This window comes from Leiobunum rupestre, chromosome 9 (assembly GCF_980474605.1).
Source record: "Leiobunum rupestre chromosome 9, qqLeiRupe1.1.hap1, whole genome shotgun sequence".
Taxonomy (NCBI): Eukaryota; Metazoa; Arthropoda; class Arachnida; order Opiliones; family Sclerosomatidae; genus Leiobunum; species Leiobunum rupestre.
The window spans coordinates 34,181,234-34,200,871 of NC_143392.1; the positions used below are offsets into that span (position 1 = coordinate 34,181,234).

General features: G+C 37.0%; 1 protein-coding gene across 2 annotated transcripts in view; it reads right to left on the reverse strand.

Moving 5' to 3' along the window:
* LOC149927228 (protein qui-1) overlaps positions 1-19,638 on the reverse strand; it is a 233,051-nt gene that overhangs the window by 103,028 nt on the left and 110,385 nt on the right. For both annotated transcript variants that reach the window (XM_090158274.1, XM_090158275.1), the window contains 2 exons: positions 19,149-19,351; positions 9,661-9,827 (listed from right to left, as the gene is read on the reverse strand). In XM_090158274.1, the coding sequence (XP_090014400.1) occupies positions 9,661-9,827; positions 19,149-19,351 (370 nt within the window). The remainder of the gene's footprint in view (positions 1-9,660; positions 9,828-19,148; positions 19,352-19,638) is intronic.

Below are 19,638 nucleotides of genomic sequence, written 5' to 3' on the forward strand. Positions count from 1 at the left end.
AGCGAAAAGAGAGGAGCGCTTTTTTACCGCTCAAAAAAGAGCAAAAAGAGAGGAACGCTTATTTTACCGCTCTAAAAAGAGCGAAAAGAGAGGAGCGCTTTTTTACCGCTCAAAAAAGAGCAAAAAGAGAGGAACGCTTATTTTACCGCTCTAAAAAGAGCGAAAAGAGAGGAGCGCTTTTTTACCGCTCAAAAAAGAGCAAAAAGAGAGGAACGCTTATTTTACCGCTCTAAAAAGAGCGAAAAGAGAGGAGCGCTTTTTTACCGCTCAAAAAAGAGCAAAAAGAGAGGAACGCTTATTTTACCGCTCTAAAAAGAGCGAAAAGAGAGGAGCGCTTTTTTACCGCTCAAAAAAGAGCAAAAAGAGAGGAACGCTTATTTTACCGCTCTAAAAAGAGCGAAAAGAGAGGAGCGCTTTTTTACCGCTCAAAAAAGAGCAAAAAGAGAGGAACGCTTATTTTACCGCTCTAAAAAGAGCGAAAAGAGAGGAGCGCTTTTTTACCGCTCAAAAAAGAGCGAAAAGAGAGGAACGCTTATTTTACCGCTCTAAAAAGAGCGAAAAGAGAGGAGCGCTTTTTTACCGCTCTAAAAAGAGCAAAAAGAGAGGAACGCTTATTTTACCGCTCTAAAAAGAGCGAAAAGAGAGGAGCGCTTTTTTACCGCTCAAAAAAGAGCAAAAAGAGAGGAACGCTTATTTTACCGCTCTAAAAAGAGCGAAAAGAGAGGAGCGCTTTTTTACCGCTCAAAAAAGAGCAAAAAGAGAGGAACGCTTATTTTACCGCTCTAAAAAGAGCGAAAAGAGAGGAGCGCTTTTTTACCGCTCAAAAAAGAGCAAAAAGAGAGGAGCGCTTTTTTACCGCTCAAAAAAGAGCAAAAAGAGAGGAACGCTTATTTTACCGCTCTAAAAAGAGCGAAAAGAGAGGAGCGCTTTTTTACCGCTCAAAAAAGAGCAAAAAGAGAGGAACGCTTATTTTACCGCTCTAAAAAGAGCGAAAAGAGAGGAGCGCTTTTTTACCGCTCAAAAAAGAGCAAAAAGAGAGGAACGCTTATTTTACCGCTCAAAAAAGAGCGAAAAGAGAGGAACGCTTATTTTACCGCTCTAAAAAGAGCGAAAAGAGAGGAGCGCTTTTTTACCGCTCTAAAAAGAGCAAAAAGAGAGGAACGCTTATTTTACCGCTCTAAAAAGAGCGAAAAGAGAGGAGCGCTTTTTTACCGCTCAAAAAAGAGCGAAAAGAGAGGAACGCTTATTTTACCGCTCTAAAAAGAGCGAAAAGAGAGGAGCGCTTTTTTACCGCTCTAAAAAGAGCAAAAAGAGAGGAACGCTTATTTTACCGCTCTAAAAAGAGCGAAAAGAGAGGAGCGCTTTTTTACCGCTCAAAAAAGAGCAAAAAGAGAGGAACGCTTATTTTACCGCTCTAAAAAGAGCGAAAAGAGAGGAGCGCTTTTTTACCGCTCAAAAAAGAGCAAAAAGAGAGGAACGCTTATTTTACCGCTCTAAAAAGAGCGAAAAGAGAGGAGCGCTTTTTTACCGCTCAAAAAAGAGCAAAAAGAGAGGAACGCTTATTTTACCGCTCTAAAAAGAGCGAAAAGAGAGGAGCGCTTTTTTACCGCTCAAAAAAGAGCGAAAAGAGAGGAACGCTTATTTTACCGCTCTAAAAAGAGCGAAAAGAGAGGAGCGCTTTTTTACCGCTCTAAAAAGAGCAAAAAGAGAGGAACGCTTATTTTACCGCTCTAAAAAGAGCGAAAAGAGAGGAGCGCTTTTTTACCGCTCAAAAAAGAGCAAAAAGAGAGGAACGCTTATTTTACCGCTCTAAAAAGAGCGAAAAGAGAGGAGCGCTTTTTTACCGCTCAAAAAAGAGCAAAAAGAGAGGAACGCTTATTTTACCGCTCTAAAAAGAGCGAAAAGAGAGGAGCGCTTTTTTACCGCTCAAAAAAGAGCGAAAAGAGAGGAGCGCTTTTTTACCGCTCAAAAAAGAGCGAAAAGAAACGAGCGCCAAAATTTTTCCACTCAAAAAAGATTGAGCGTGAGTGGGTATTAGGCTAGTGAGTGTGAGCGGCTCTTTGACGAAAATGCTCAACACTGCAATTCACACACTTTTCACGGGGAACACTTTCGAATTGAAACCAACTTTGTATCTCTAATGGTTCTCGAGATAAATTTTGAATGACCTTGAAGACTTAATTCAAAGTCAAGCAAATTTATGTTGTTAAGAGACGTTCTGTGTGTCCTGAAAATTTCCAATTCCAAGCTAAAACACATTTTGAGTTTATGGCTCTGTATCGTTTTTTAGTTAACACCATGTATATTAAAACAATAACTAAAGAGTTTAATATAATCAACAAATTGCTCAGAACAAATTCGAAAATACATATATAGATTTATTAGATTTATCTCCAAAAAGAATGGTTCTAACAAAAACCGAAAGACAGGAAAACTTTTCCAAAAATGACAAATTCTCTTACGACCAATATCACCATTTCAACCGTTAAAAATCTATAACATACTTATTAGCTCGGTCCAATATTTCGTAAATTGAAATTAATCTTACAAATATTGCGTAATTAAGCTAATTTTTTCAATATATCAGCAAAAGTGACATAATTACCAAAAGTGTGTCAATCAGACCTATTTCTGAATGAATGTTACGAGCGAAATACAAGTTGGGAGGGGAGAAGGGAAAGTATGCCTTGGGGAGGGAAGGAAGTTAAAAACAACAAATAACGCCTCGCAGTGAGGAACGGAGGAACTAAGTAGCACTGGTCAAAGTTAGTGTATTTTTTGATTTTTCGTCGTTCTGTGGAGATGCTATCGCCATCTACCTACGATATAATACCATAGACTAAAAAAAGATCGAGAAAGGCGACAATAAATAGTCTTTTATGTGGTCGATCTCGAGCCGAGCATTCGCTTTGGTCCCATTCGACCGAAATCCCATTCGTTCGAAAACGATTTAACATTGAGTCCCAATCGATCGAAAATACCCCAATTGCGCGGTTTACAGCCCAATTTTGCACGTTTATATTATTTTTTTATAGTACATCAAATTTCGTTTTTATGAGACGTTTTTTAAATAGGTTTACTTCTTATATAAATAAGTGTTGATAGTCTTATTGGAGCCAGTTAGCTAAAATGGAGAAAATAGCTCACAAAGGAGGGTTTTTGTACATTAAGAATGATTATTTGTTTCGCTTACACAAAACGGTAAATAAATCTAGTTATTATTGTATTCTTGATATAAATAAAAAGTTCAAAGCATAAATATATTTATAAAAGCGCGCCACCCTAGGGAAGTGAGAGACTAACCTAACCTTACCGTTAGTACACCTGTAGCAATTTTGTTTAGGTCAAGGAGGTATAACGTTTTTTGCGTACCCTGCTATATCTCGGGGCAAAAATAAAAAACAAAACAAAAGGTCCCAATGAACCGAATCCGCCTTTTGGGCTCTATTTCGGAAACATATTGAATTCGGTCGAATGGGATTTCGATCGAATGGGAATATACCGAGCATTCATTAAACCTTTAGCATACGAAAGTACAGGGATTGTCACACTTTTGGTAATTATGTCACTTTTGATATCAGTCGATAAGAACTGTCGTAAATGAAGGCAATTAGAAGCGTTAAAATTAGGTTGAGTGTCTTTTGTTTGGCAGTTCCAAAATATCAGAAAATTGTCGCCAAATGCTCGTTCGTTTGGAGATTTTAGAGTCGTTCGGAGAAAACAAAACAAGTCGAACTCTGTTTCTGTTCTGTGCAAAATGACTTTTCCAATAATAGGCGCGTTCCCATTAGCGTCGTGACACCCCTCCCGTTTCCTTTTCAGCTCAAACAAATAGGAAATTTACTCGTTCTAATTACGCGCTGACTCCATCGGCTATATTATAAAAGGAACCGGAGAACAATTCGACAACAATAGCTGTCTAATTAATTCCGTATTGTTCTGGAAATTCATTTGAAGACGTCCGTTTTAGAGAATCAAACAGATACCGGTCCCATTTGAGCTTACTCTTCAAGCATGAGGGGGATTGGGTGCAACTCGCGAGTCGTCTCCAAATAGCCGCTCTCTGTAAGTTGAAATAGATACAATTTTGGACTAACTGTGAAAAATGGGAAAACCCAACTGACGAGGAGACTACCCGAAATGATAATCACCGAATTTGTTGAAACTAGGTGGGTATGTAGACCTTATGGTAACATGAATTTTCACCAAGGGAAAAGTTGCAATGAGTATTAGTTTTGCCATGGCAACCGAAAATTAACACATAGGAATCTGAGCACTTCTAAGGGTCCCCCTGTAAAAAATAATACTAATAATTCTAATTAAAATTATTAATTTTGATCAAATTCATTTATTATCTTCGATTTGGCGATTAGTTGGCAAATACAACTTTTTTGCGTTTTTGTTTGCTCGAAGACCTATTGGTACGAGTTATTAGTAAGTTTTTTAATTTCTTAATTTTGTTTAGGATTTAGCTATATTATCCCTTTTAATTATGGACTAATCTACTTTTTCGCGTATTTTATCATCCTTCTCACAGTCCATAGGTGGTTTCTTCAAACTTAACATAGGGCAAAACTAATGCCCATTGCAACTTTTCCCTTTTTGAAATTTTATGTTACCATAAGGTCCACATACCCACCTAGTTTCAACAAAATCGGTGATAATCACCTCGGGTAGTCTCCTCGCGAGTAGAGATATTTACCGCTTTTAAACCATATCTTCCTGATACAAAGTTAGTATTTGATGGTTTTCTTCTGAAATATATTTAAATAAACTACCGGGAAGCCATCGATTTTACATGTAAAGCGACTTTTAAAGCCATTAGTTCAGGTGGCCAGGTTACAAGGCGTTGGAAGGCGGTGGTAAGCCCTGCATGCCACGCGAGACAACACTAACTATTACCGTTAACATCAACAAGTTTCTATGGAAGGGGAAACCGAAGGGCTCGGGGAAAAACCACTTAAACCAGTGGAGAGAGAACTTGCAAACTCTACGCGGAAGGAGTGGTTCCGAGTTTTCACACAGTGCCACAAGATGGCTCCTCTTGCTGCGAGGTGAAAGTGCTAACCACTCCGCTACCCCAGCGTATAACACTATAGTAAAGCGTACATCGAATTTGTCGTTCACTACGAAGAACATTACTCGTAATATAAACGTTACTATAGTGTGCAAAATTAATGTTCTAATTGAAAGAAATTAGTCTGAAAATGACGTTGCCTTGGTAGTAACAATTACCGCCATTTTTGAAACCATACGCAACAAAACAGAAATTTACTCTTAAGTTCATTGGCTTCATGCGGCGAATCTAACAGAACGAAATGGACTGATTCATTGGTGACTTTCCACTTGGGTTTATAGTCCTAGTCGATAATTCAAAATAACGGTCAAAAACGCCGCCGATCAGTTTAGTTAAATATTTTCGGCGGCCTAATCGTCGGCCATTTTCGGTATGGAGATACAGGCTGGAAGGGAGGCAAGGCTGCCAGATTTCGATAGATCGAAAACGGCCAACTCTCTCAAATGTTTTCGTTTTGAAAGCGACAATTTTGCGGCGTAGCTATCGGCTAAAGCTTGTTTTCCACTGGCGCGTTTCTCAGCTTTGAAACGTTCAAACGTTTTTACGCGCGTAAAGAAAATAACATTATGACGCGCGCTAGTGGAAAACAAGCTTAATGCTTGTTTTCCACTGGCACGCGCAACGACGCGTTTCTCAGCTTTGAAACGTTCAAATGTTTTTACGCGCGTAAAGAAAATAACATTCAGTCGCTTTCAACGCTAAGCCTTTTTTCTCCAACCTCTTGAAGTTTCGTTTTATTCTCACTTTGAAACAAACCACGCACGTGCTAGTGTCTTCGAAATCATCGACATCAAAGGAGCTCTTATTAAGAATAGCGAGAAAGTGGGAAAATCAACGTTGCAGCCAAGAAGACAAGTCCACTTTGAATCGCGAGTATACTCGAGCGAATATTTTCAAAGTGAAGAGCAAACTCCGGTGGTTTTTACAGCCTTGGCCGCTGGTCGTTGGAAGATAAGTGTTCGTGGAAAAGCGCGTTTTCTCGACGTGAAATGGATAAAGCGACAAAGCGGGGATTGTTCCTAAACTTTTTAATTAATCCGCGAAGCGAAGACTTTTGCGGGGCCTGCAGTGTTGACAGAGTACAGTTTAACTTGATGGCTTCGGCATTAGTGTCAGAGACAATGGGTGGGCGGCCGACCAGCCTCCGAGGCTCAACAGCATCCTTCAACTCCGCGCGTCATCCCTCTACCGCCCGAGAGATACTCTTAATCTCGGGGTTCTGTTCGAACTGTACGACTCCGATCTATGTCCTCAACTCATCTTTAGCAAAAATGTACTGATGTTAACAGAGAATACGCGTGCCTGTTCGGCTCGTGAAACCACAAAGAAAAACCACGCCCCTCCGATTTTGCGCTTGTAATCTTCCTCCTTAATCTCACCTAGGAGCAACTAACACAGCACCCCACACAACGAGAATGCAACCCGTCAAAAGTCGTGCATTTTCTTGCGTACAGTTTTCATTGGCTAGACGCTTTAGCGCCTGCTGCCGTCGGAAGGGGAAAATTCGGAAATTGTCTTCCCCCCGCCCGTAAAACGTTCAGCTTAAAGGCTCGTTCAATGAAATTTGTACACAACACTGCGTTAGCGTGTTTAAAGGCTAGCGGCGTTCTCCTTGTGTTTATTGCTCCTCGATCTCACTCTGGGGGAAGATGCTCCGGTACGGTCACAAGTTCTCTCTCGGTGTAGGCGGATTTTATTTCTGGGATTTCACGACAACAGACTCTAAAGGTTGCAGAAACGTATATTCTCTGTTTAGACTAATTAATTCTTGTCCATATTCGAGAGCGGTGAAATGTACCAATTAAGCGGATTAAATAACGTCTAGTTTCGACGTACGCTAATGGTTTGAACTTAAACCTTTCCAAGTTTGACTTTTCTCCCCTAATACCGTACTAATTGGCTCGCAACAAGTGTATAAGTCTGCATTGTAGCCCATACGGATTTGTGGTAATTCGCCTACAAACGATATCTCTATGCAAGACCCAAAGTTTCGTCAAAAATAACCTTTGTTTTAAGTGGGCAATTTGGTCGTTTGCACGAAACTTGGAATAAGTTGGCTGATATCCTCCGGTAGAAAGATTTGGATTTTAACGAATGATTTTATGAAAATTCTTAATTTTCCCTAATTTTCCAACATTTTATTTAATTATTTCAAATTTATTTGCTAATCTCTCGTTGGTTTTATAATTATTTGATCTCTTAAATTTTAATTTCTTATTTACTTGTTTCTAATCTATTTGAAATTTAGTAGCGGTAACCTCTTAGAATAAGCTTTTAACTTACGCGAAAGGTTCATAATAAAAAGGGGGCAAAAAAGCTAAGCCCCAACAAATTTAAAGTAATGATAAAACTTACGAAACATAGGACAAATAGTTCTTCGAGGATAAAATTAAAACACGAAATTCGAACCAAATAGATCTTCGAGTCAAAAACCAATTTAAACGGAATTACAATAGCCAGAATTTCCCGGTTTTGCGCGGGGAATCTTACTTACAACTAAGCCGTAAAGAAAAGCTAGCCCCTAACATAAAATATTTCAAAACGCGTTGCGTAGCAACGGAAAGCCAAATGGGGGATATTGTTGAAGATTGAAATGCGAAACCAGTCCTGGCTATTTTAATTGCATTTAATTTGTTTTTGACTCGAAGATTTATTTGTTCCAAGTTGCGCGTTTTAATTTTATCCTCGAGACCTATGGACTGAGTATTTCGTCAGTTTTATCATTACTTTAATTTGTTAGGATTTAGCTTTTTTGCCCACTTTTTATTATGGACTTTTCTACTTTTTAGTTTTATTTAACCGCAATATAGTCCATAGGTGGTTTATATTAACTTTAACTTAGAATAAGCTTTGCCTCAATGTTTGCTAGTAAAAATGTATGGATTTATACTGAGAAAATGGCTATGTTAAGATATATTTCTGATTCCTCCAATCAATCGCATTGTCGGCCAATTTGCTCCTCCCCTTAAACGTCAATCAAATCGATTCGGTATCCGATTGGTTCCTTAAATATGACGTCTTCCCCCGCACGTGGCTAGTGAAAACTAAACCATGGCGACCGTGAATCATTGTCATTTAAAAAAAGATAAATAAAAAAACTTTCTCTTCTTTGCGAAATATATATGAAAGTTTGTTTCTAAACTAAAAGATAACTGCGTAAAATATTTCGCAATGTCTAATTCGAACGAGACTCGCCGTCGAGCGGAAAACCGCCCAAGGAGAAGCTACTCGAAGAAAGCGAATTTCTAAGAAAGGAGATAGCCAACAACGCTACAAACAGCGCCTCTCCTGTTGTTGGCTTTTTTGCAAGTTGTTCACTTAGTAATTAACATGGCCTCGGGGGAAAGCCCTCCCCCACTAGACTTAGTCTTTGAAAAGACCGCAACTCCGCACTCGAGATACTTCAGCCTTTTTTACCTAATATAAAACCGAACGACCCTCAAAAAGTGAACTTTTAAACTCGCGTCCTTTGAAACAACTACTAAAATACAAATATACGACCATAAGTACCGTAAAAGATGAAAGTATGACACCGAACGATTTTGCCGCTTCCGGGCAACCATGAGGTCATAAGTAACATAACACCGACTAAGTATGACACCGAACGATTTTGCCGCTTCCTGCCATCTAAGAGCAATAAACACAAGGAGAACGCAGCTATCCATTAAACACGCTAACGCAGTGTTGTGTACAAATTTCATTGGGCGAGCCTTTACGCTGAACGTTTTAAGGAAAGGGGAAGGCAATTTCCGAATTGGCCCCTTCCGACGGCAGCAGGCGCTAAAGCGTCTAACCAATGAAAAATGTACACAATAAAATGCACGACGTTTGACGGGTTGCGTTCTCCTTGTGTGGGGTGCTGTGTTTGTTGCTCCTAGCTGGCATCAATGAGGCCATAAGTAACATAACATAGATTAAGTATGACACCGAACGATTTTGCCGTTTCCTGCCAACAATGAGGCCACAAGTAACCTAACATTGCATAAGTATGACACCGAATGATTTTGGTTAATGATAGTCTGACGCGAAGTGATTTAGTAATCTGAAGTTTATTGGGTGGCAGGTTACTGCGACGAGGATAAAATCGTTTGAAAAAACGTTTGAGTCTCAAATTCGAAAATAACTATCTTTAGAAACAAAGCGACTGTTTATAATAATCAATTTTATGTAACGATTCAATAAATTATCATTATATTTAATAATAATAATTATAATAGTCAGCTAAGTTAATACTCAAGGCGCCACCCTAAAAAAGGGTTGATTTGTATGTTCATTAACAAAACAGACTTTCACAAAAAAAACATCCGGAGAATAGTAAGCGGCCATACTTATGCTCATTATGTTACTTATGATACTAGGTTTATAAAAATAAAAATAGGAAGTACCGTAAAACGAAAAAAAGGGCTTATAAAGGTACTTTAAAAGTCTGTTAAGTGCCTAAGCCCCATTTATATTTCGTGCTACGTTAAACGCGTGGAAAATGTACCCTGGATAGCGACGGGTTTAGCGTTTCGAAGTTTCAAGTGGGCATCACGTGGGCTCCTTTTAAAGAATTAAAGGAAGTTCGATAATGTGGGTCGTACCGGAAAAGAAGTAGCATTTGTGTCTCTCTTCTTGTTCCTGAGTGATGAGTCCTTCGTCGTAGGCGACGCGGGCGCCGTACTGCACGAGCCGGATCATCTTCTCCAGCTCTTCCGTCCATTCCAGCACTTCGGCTTCGCATTGGGGACGACTCAACTCGTCGGCCCGTCTACAAAATTAAAGATCTTGTTAATAAATAATAATAATCAGCTAGGCTAATACCCAAGGCACCACCTTAGGCCTAAGTCATCAAGCGACTTTTAAAGCCATTAATTCAGGTGGCCGGGTTACAATGCGTAGGAGGGTGGTAGCACGCTCTTCATGACACCCGAGCCAACAGCTCCCTACACTTAAGGCCTTTTCACACGAGCCAACTTTTTGACCCAACTGGATGAGTCAACTAGCTGGTTCCAGTGGCGGCGCTAGCGGGTAGGCCAGGTAGGCCATTGCCTACCTTAAAATTTTGAGGGGCCCCAAAATCATCCTATAAGGGGCCCCAAATTGATCTAGAAAGGGTCTCAAAATTGTCCTAAGAGATAAAATTATTTATAAAAAACAATGAAACAATTGTCGATAATGTATTTAGAAATTTTTGAGGCATCTCCTAGTAAATACTGTTGTTAGAACTTTTTTGTTCGTCATGTACATCACTACTTTATTTTACTGAAGCATTTCGTTGCTAACTCAACATTTTGATTTGAAAAGTTGCCTCGTGTGAAAAGGTCTTAACTATTACCGTTAACCTCGACAAGTTGTTATGGAAGGGGAAACCGAAGAGTTCGGGGGGGGGGACCCCTTAAATAAGTGGGGAGAGAACTTGCAAACTCAATGCAGAAGGAGTTGTTCCGAGTTTTCACCCAGTGCCACAAGTTCGGATCGAACCCGGTTTCTCTTGCTGCGAGGCGAAAGTGCTAAGCACTCCACCACCCCATCCAGACGAGATTTCTGGTGGCTACAGATAATTTTCTTTAACGGTCCCAGACGCCTATTAGCGAATGTGATTAAGAAATACACGGTTCAAAGTTATTGCGGTGATAGGTGCAATGTCCAGGGTTGGACATAAGGCACTAGTCACGGCATTTGAATACTAAAACAAATGCTCTGACTACTAAAATAAATACTCTGACTACTAAAATAAATACACTGACTACTAAAATAAATACACTGACTACTAAAATAAATACACTGACTACTAAAATAAATACACTGACTACTAAAATAAATACACTGACTACTAAAATAAATACACTGACTACTAAAATAAATACACTGACTACTAAAATTAATCGAAATCTGGGGGCTCACTAGTCCATTTGACTAGAGAAAAATTTGTCTAAATATTCATAAATAATGGAGAATATGGCGTATCATAAATTCATCATTCATCAATCGTAATTTATTTAAATAAAATCACATCATGCTTGTAGAAAATCAAGAGTCCCGAGAGTCCACTGCACCTCATACAAGTTCTGATTCAGAATCTCGACCTCAAATTAATGCGTCATTTGATGATATTATCAATGAAAATATTTTAAACTAGTCAAAGAAAAAAATTGTGATCAGCCAAAGACGTGTATTTCAAGTGATAATAAACTCCTATTTTAATTCTGTCGGGTAAAGCAAAATGTTGCCTGTTCTTATTGTTTTTATACAAGTGACTACTAAAATAAATTAAGATAGAAGGCTCACTAGTCAGGCTGACTACTAAAACCAAAACCCTGGCAATGACCTAACGTTGCTGAAGAGCAAAATGTACATCAATTACAGGGCTGCCAACAAAATACAATATGAAAATAAATTAGGGAAACTTTCAAGGAAAAAAATGTGGTAAACCACATAATAGCCATTGGGCCCATTGTACAACAAACTGAAATGTTAGAAATAAATTAAAATATGATAATTATTTAGGGAAATTTTACGGGAAAATGCCATAAATGGGCGCCGCAATAAAACATCTTCAAGGTAATTTCCAAGAAGTAATATTTTCTAGAGCCAGGACCCGCAAGTCTGTGTTTATAAAGTTCTTGTTGAAATAATGGTAACTTTTCACCTGTAAACAGAACGTCATGTTTTTTCCAAGCCTTAATATGTCAAAAAAAGCTACCTGGTTAAAAGGGAACACTTTTTGTATACCGCAAAGAATTTATTACAACAACAAAATGAGATCTTAGAAATAAATTATAATATGAAAATTAATTATGGAAATTAATGAAAAAATGCGGTAAATTAGGAACCACAAAGAGGCCATTGTACAACGAAATGAGATCTTAGAAATAAATTATCCAAATTCCAAGAATTCATTAAGAATCCAAGCCTACGCGCTACGCCTTTACCAATTAGTAATTACCGTCAAGGTAACGAGTAATTAGAAATCTACTCTTCGCCATGGCGCTGGCTATCGTGCAATGGCGAAACTGAATAAACGTGAGAAAACGTATGATAGCCAATTAAAATTAAAACCAGTAATAAAATCTGCTAGGCTACTATCATTTGCAACATAATTACTATTGAGATGGTTACCATCGAAACTAAATCACGTGATCGCGAGGCACGAGCTAAAACTATAGTTTGTTAAAATTAGAAATTCGGCTTATGTTCCAAATCCGCTATACTAACTTCCGTTTCCTATTTGTGAAGTTGATGACGCGTTTTTTGTCACAGAGTTAGAAATTACGTAATTTGCGTCATATCCCGTGAACAAGGTTTATTCTACGAGCAACAAACACAAGAAGAACGCAGTTAGCCTTTAAACACGCTAACGCAGTGTTGTGTACAAATTTCATTGGACGAACCTTTACGCTGAACGTTTTACGGGCGGGGGGGAAGACAATTTCCGAATTTTCCCCTTCCGACGGCAGCAGGCGCTAAAGCGTCTAGCCAATGAAAACTGTACGCAAGAAAATGCACGATTTTTGACGGGTTGCGTTCTCCTTGTGTGGGGTGCTGTGTTTGTTGCTCCTAGGTTTCATTTAAGAAAATGCTTTTACGGCATACTTATAAGTGATTATGTTGCATATGCTTTTTAGTTTAAACATTTCGACCATACATTTATGGTCGACTTTAGGCTACGTCATTACGAATATAATAAATATATAATACGTGCTTTTTGAGGTGGTGCATGGAGCCGTAATGAAGAGTAGATCGTACTGGCGCGTGCTAATTTGTTTGTTAAGTTTGCCTTTTTTTCTCGTTAGAGGCGCTTATCTTTTATCGCATGACGTCTATCTACGTCACTCAACCCACCAGTAATTATTTCAATTATATGATACACTTACGAAAGTTAATTATGATCGAACCTAACTCATATATTGATTATAAAATACAGCTACTTGTAGAGGTGCTTATTTTTGGGTCTGACGTCAATTGTAATTACTGGCAAACTTATGGAACGCAATTATAGACTTATGATCGAATCTACCGCATGGAGTGACTGCAAAATACCGCTTATCTGATTGGGCATGAGGTCAATTTTACTAACTAACACACTTATGGAACATAATTATAGACTTATAATCGAATCTACCTCATAGGATGACTGTTAAATACAACTTATCAATTTGGGTATGACATCAATGGTACGTCATTCCAGTACGTCAGTAATTATTTCGACTAATTGGCACCCCTGTGGAACATAATCATAAGACTATTTTTGGCATTCTATGGGTTTAGGTTCAGCTAAAACTAAAGCAGAAATTTAAGAATTGTTAAATCATAACAGGCTTCATTGCGGTACTTAGAGTGAAATTGAAAAATTGGCGTTTTTTCTTGTGTATATAGATAATTAAATAATAATCGACTTTTACACTATAAATATTACTATATTTTTAACAATAAAGCACTACATGTTTCGACGTGCACTCACGTCGTCGTCTTGCACCTGACAATTACTTTATTGTTCAAAATAAAGTAATTTTTATTGTGTAAATGTCGATTAGCATTTAATTATAGATTAAAGAGATTTAGGTGCGAACAAAACCCCGGGGTTGGGGGGGTAGGGAAAGGGGGAACAAGGGAATTAGGGAGAATCGACATAACAAGATCGTTTTCCCAGTAATATCGCAAAAGCCAGACTTATACCATCGAAAGAAGATATAAAACCATAAATCTTGGAAAATCCGTCGCTTGGCGCGCAGAATCTCGCGGCGAATATGATTTCTGCGAGGCAACGTAGCGTTATTTCACATTTCCAATTCAAGAAGGGAGCTGAAAACGGAGTTACGCGAGCAAATGTGGAATCCAAAAGGAGGGCAGTTCAGACGTTAGCCGGCGCTTCGATTTAAATATAATCCGCTTATGCTTTGGGACGAAGGCTTCTAGCTTGGCCTTCCGCAGCCTTTGTCGAATCGATAAGGCACGGTCGTTATGGCTAGGCGAGGCGGAACAGGTGGTATCGGCCAACCACTTTCTCTCTCGCTAAAAGTGAGTACCACCCGTGGAAATATTTCCTAATAATAGAGAAACTCGGAACTCCAGTAGATGGCGATAAACATTTAGAGAAAGCCGGAATATGTTGATACGCTCACTGGATAACGTCACCGGGAGAACTTCAGTTTCGAGTTATACTCTATATTGGAACGATTACGGTGTTGCCAGATCGGAGAGACTATTGCATCTGGGAAATCGTTCGTCCCAAACAGCCCAACTTTCTCATCCATACTGAAAACGTTAATACTAGTTTTATGTTCCGTAGGTGTATAATTGCGTTCCGTTAACGTATAATTAAGTTCCATAAGACTATAATTAGGTTCCATATGACTACAATTAACTTCCATAAGACTACAATTAACTTCCATAAGACTATAATTAAGTTCCATAAGACTATAATTAAGCTCCATAAGACTATAATTAAGCTCCATAAGACTATAATTAAGCTCCATAAGACTATAATTAAGCTCCATAAGACTATAATTAAGCTCCATAAGACTATAATTAAGCTCCATAAGACTATAATTAAGCTCCATAAAACTATAATTAAGCTCCATAAGACTATAATTAAGCTCCATAAGACTATAATTAAGCTCCATAAGACTATAATTAAGCTCCATAAGACTATAATTAAGCTCCATAAGACTATAATTAAGCTCCATAAGACTATAATTAAGCTCCATTAGACTATAATTAAGCTCCATAAGACTATAATTAAACTCCATAAGACTATAATTAAGCTCCATAAGACTATAATTAAGCTCCATAAGACTATAATTAAGCTCCATAAGACTATAATTAAGCTCCATAAGACTATAATTAAGTTCCATAAGACTATAATTAATTTCCGTTTATGTAAAAATAATTTTTATAACCGTATAATTAAGTTCCGTAAAAGTATAATAATTTTCCGTAAAAGTATAATTAAGTTCCATTAGACTGTAATTAATTTCCATAAACATATAAATAATTTTTTTTCCCGTATAACTAAGTTCCATTAGACTGTAATTAAGTTCCATTAGACTGTAATTAATTTCCATAAACGTATAAATAATTTTTATACCCGTATAACTAAGTTCCATGAAAGTATAATTCAGTTCCATTAGACTGTAATTAAGTTCCATAAGACTATAATTAAGTTCCATAAGACTATAATTAAGTTCCATAAGACTATAATTAATTTCCGTTTATGTAAAAATAATTTTTATAACCGTATAATTAAGTTCCGTAAAAGTATAATAATTTTCCGTAAAAGTATAATTAAGTTCCATTAGACTGTAATTAATTTCCATAAACATATAAATAATTTTTTTCCCGTATAACTAAGTTCCATTAGACTGTAATTAAGTTCCATTAGACTGTAACTAATTTCCGTAAACGTACAATTAATTTCCGTAAGAATATAAATAATTTCTATAACCGTATAAGTAAATTCCGTAAACGTATAATTATAAGCTAATAGTTAAGTTCAAAAACCTCATAGTTGAGTTCCATAATCTCATTATTAAGTTCCAAAAGCCGATAATAAAGTTCCATAAACGTATAATTAATTTCCGTAAACGTATAATTAAGTTCCATGAAAGTATAATTAAGTTCCGTAAACATATAATTGAGTTCCGTAAACGTATAATTAAGAGCTTATTTTTAAGTTCCAAAAGCTCATAGTTATAAATTCTTTAAGCTATTATTATTCCATAAGCCCATTATTAAGTTTCAAAAGCTCCTAATTCAGTTCCATTAAAGTATAATTATGTTTCATAAGCGTATAATTGAGTTCCACGCGTAGTTTTCCGTAGAATTGTCGTCATACCCAAAAAGATAAGCGCCTCTAGCGAGGAAACTACACAACTTAAAATCAAATTATCAAGCGCTCACTATGCCGGCGTGGTAAAGAGCGCGTAATGCAATTCTAATGAAACATTCGCCAAAAATGCAATTAGTTCTTAGTAAATATTTAACAAGTGCAAGATGAGGAACTGATGGCAGACTTATGTGAAACAATTATAAACTTAATATAAACTGTGTTGTCTTTGTAAGCAATTTAATGACTCTCGAAGTGTCTCAAAAGCTTTAGACAGTCTTCAGACGATCTCTAAATATGCCGATCTTGGTTTACTTTCAGAGCTCTGATAAATTATACATTTAAAGACTTAAGTAACCCCGGCGTAAAGATTCAATTTCGTTTTATAAACCCAAATTTACAAGTCTAGTTTGAAGGAGGAATTAGCAATAAATATTATTAATATTTTACGTTGATTAAAATTGCAAAATATATTGAGCAATGAGGGATATTTATTTTCCAAATATACAGGGTGTGCACTAAAAAATAAAAAAAATTCTATGGAGCATTCCTCTTGCAGGGGGACATTTACTAGCGTAAAATTGAATGACCTTGAACTATCTCTTCAAGGTCATTCAAAAACTATCTCGAGAACCGTTGGGTTTAAGGATTTGGTTCCAAATAGGAAGTTTTGCTGGCCGAGGGGCAGGTCACTTCCATTTTGGGTGCGTCTTAATCATAGTAAAATGATTAAATCAGGGGAATCAAGATTAACAAATCAAATCAAGATTTGAAAATCTAATCACGATTTAATCAATCTAATCACGATTTAATCAATCTAATCACGATTTAATCAATCTAATCACGATTTAAACGAGATTTAATCATTCTAATCATGATCTAATCTTTTTAATCAGGATTCAATCATTTAAACAGATTTAATCATTTTAATTAGATTTAATAATTTTAATCACGATTTAATCAATATAATCGGTTGAATCGAGAATTTGTCATTAAAATCAAAACTAAAGTACGATTTAATAATACTAATCACGAAATAATTTTTAATCAGGATTTAATCATTTTAATCAGATTTGATCATTTAATCATGATTAAATCAGATTTAAACATTCTATTAATGATTAAACGTGGTTTAATCAACTTAATCGTGATTAAATTGAATTTAATCAAAATAATCACGATTAAATCGGATTTAATCGTTTGAGGGGTGCGTCGTTAATCAAGGAAGTGATCTGCCCCTCGTTGCTGGCCATATTATTAGTTCAAATGACTTTGATTTGACAAAATTTGACCTGTCAGAAGCCGAGCCCTTTGCCTTTATTTCAAACTTTCAATGAAAAAACGTTACTTTTCCCATTGGTAGAAATAGCTTAACTCCTCTAGAACTTAATGGTACTATCTAATCCGTGTCTGCTCTTAAAAATTTCCCTCAAAAATTGAAATGTGTTGTTTCCCGCAACCTATTTGTTTCAACCCGCCAAAATCGGCGGAGAAAGAGCGCATCGGGCAACCACGTCCGATGCGAATTTCCAGGTTCGAGTAGACCTAACAGAGCGATGCCAGAGAGAGAGAGATAGAAAGGTGGGGTGGTCCAAATGGAATTTTATTATCGCGGCAATAACATAAATTAAGGGAAGGGCGAGCGCCCTTTACGAGGATTCACAGACGTTTAGAGAGATCCATTCAACTGCTACGGCTCTGTTTCCGTCCATTCTCTCAGCAGCGCGCCCGGTTTACGACCTTTCTCCGAGAGAGCTCGGAGCACTTAAGACCTTTCCTGGCTAAGTGATAGCCATACATTTGGCCACAAGTACTTCCAAACAACGGCGCCAGCAACAGATCAAATTTATTTCGGCTCGCATTCGCCCTGAGACGACATTCCATAAATTACGGATACAATATGGCACCGCCTTCACGTTACTAAAACTATCCCAGCACTTTTCAGCAATGGACATTGTTTCGGACTAAAATGTGGACGTCGACATTGCCTACAAGTGCACTATGTCCGCCACTCTCTATAATTAACGGTGATTGCAGGTGGGGATTTTGGAAAATTTCGCAGCGAGTGATCATTGAAAATATTTTAAAATCTTACTATTAAATATAACTGATATAAACAAAGTAATCTTGACCTTGAATATGGTCATCTCGACCTTGGAAATTGCAATCTTTTAAATTGGAAACTTGGGAATTCTTGGGCTACAGTAGTCTTACATTCTAGTTTTTCAGAAGATATTAAATATGGAATAATAAAATATAACTGATATAAACAGGGGGTTTGACCTTGAAAATGGTCATCTCGACCTTGGAAATTGCAATCTTTTAAATTGGAAACTTGGGAATTCTTGGGCTACAGTAGTCTTACATTCTAGTGCTTTCAGAAGATATTAAATATGGAATAATAAAATATAACTGATATAAAGAAGGAGTTTGACCGTGAAAATGGTCATATCGACCTTGGAAATTGAAAAATTTTAAATTGGAAACTTGAGAAACCTTGGGCTACAGTCATCTTACATCCTATTACTTTGCCTAATACATTAAATATGAAGTAATGAAATATAACGGACATGAACAAGGTGATCTTATAATAATAATCAGCTAGGCTAATACCCAAGGTACCACCTTAGGCCTAAGTCATCGACCTACAAAATGGCGATCTTTTAAATTGGAAACTTGAGCACTCCTGTCCTACAGTCATCTTACATTTTTTAATGTATCGATAAAAAGTTAAAAAAAATTAAAAACTCTTAAAAAGTAACTTATGTTTCAATTTTTTATTTTTCCGATTTGCGAAAAAATTTCGTGAAAATATTCTGGAAATTTTTCCGCATTTTATTTTTCCGGAAAATTAACAACACTAAATAAATTATAACTGATATAAACAAAGAGATTGACCTTGAAAATGGTCATCTCGACCTTCAAAATTGCAATCGTTTAGATTGGGAACTCCTGGCCTACAGTAATCTCACAGTACTTTCCCAACGACATTAAATATGCAGATACTCATTTATCGGTTTAATATTTATTTTTTAATCCATTTTATTCAGTGAAATAACGATATTGATTTTGCTAATATCTAATTCATAATAATTCTATATTTTGAAAAATATATTCTGGTCACGTAGTCCACCTTAGCTGTTCAAAAAAACATACTACAAACTATAATATCAGTGTTTCCAACCAGGGCATTTTCAAAATGATGACCCCCACATTGAAAACGAATATGTCCACAGAAATCGTAGACAGAGAGAGCTACCATACCTGAGACTGAACTTCCGGTACTTGTGTTTAACCGGCTGCAAGACGTAAGCGGGAGGACTCAAGTTGTTGTTGAGTTGAAACCAGTTGTCCAAGAAGGAGACGTCGAGACCAGACTCTTTGGCGGCGTTGTAGATGGCTTGGTACTCTGACGCTTCGAAACTGGTCGGCAAGACGTACGGCTTGTATTTGTTCCCAATCATACACTGCAAATAAAATATTACTATATCAAATAATCGTTATTTGTTTTTGTCAGGTTCCCGATAGAAACGTTAAACACTATATGTTTTTATTTATACTAACCTTAAGTCTAAAAGGAAAAGGCTATAAATACAGATTTAAAAGGGCTGAAATATTGTCTGAAAACGGAAGATTTTACGACCCGAAATGTCAATCGTTTATCTCAAAATAAAATTTATTACAGTACAATCCACGTTCTATAAAATAACACGGAGTTTTCTTCAATAATACGGTTGTACCATGGCAAAACCTA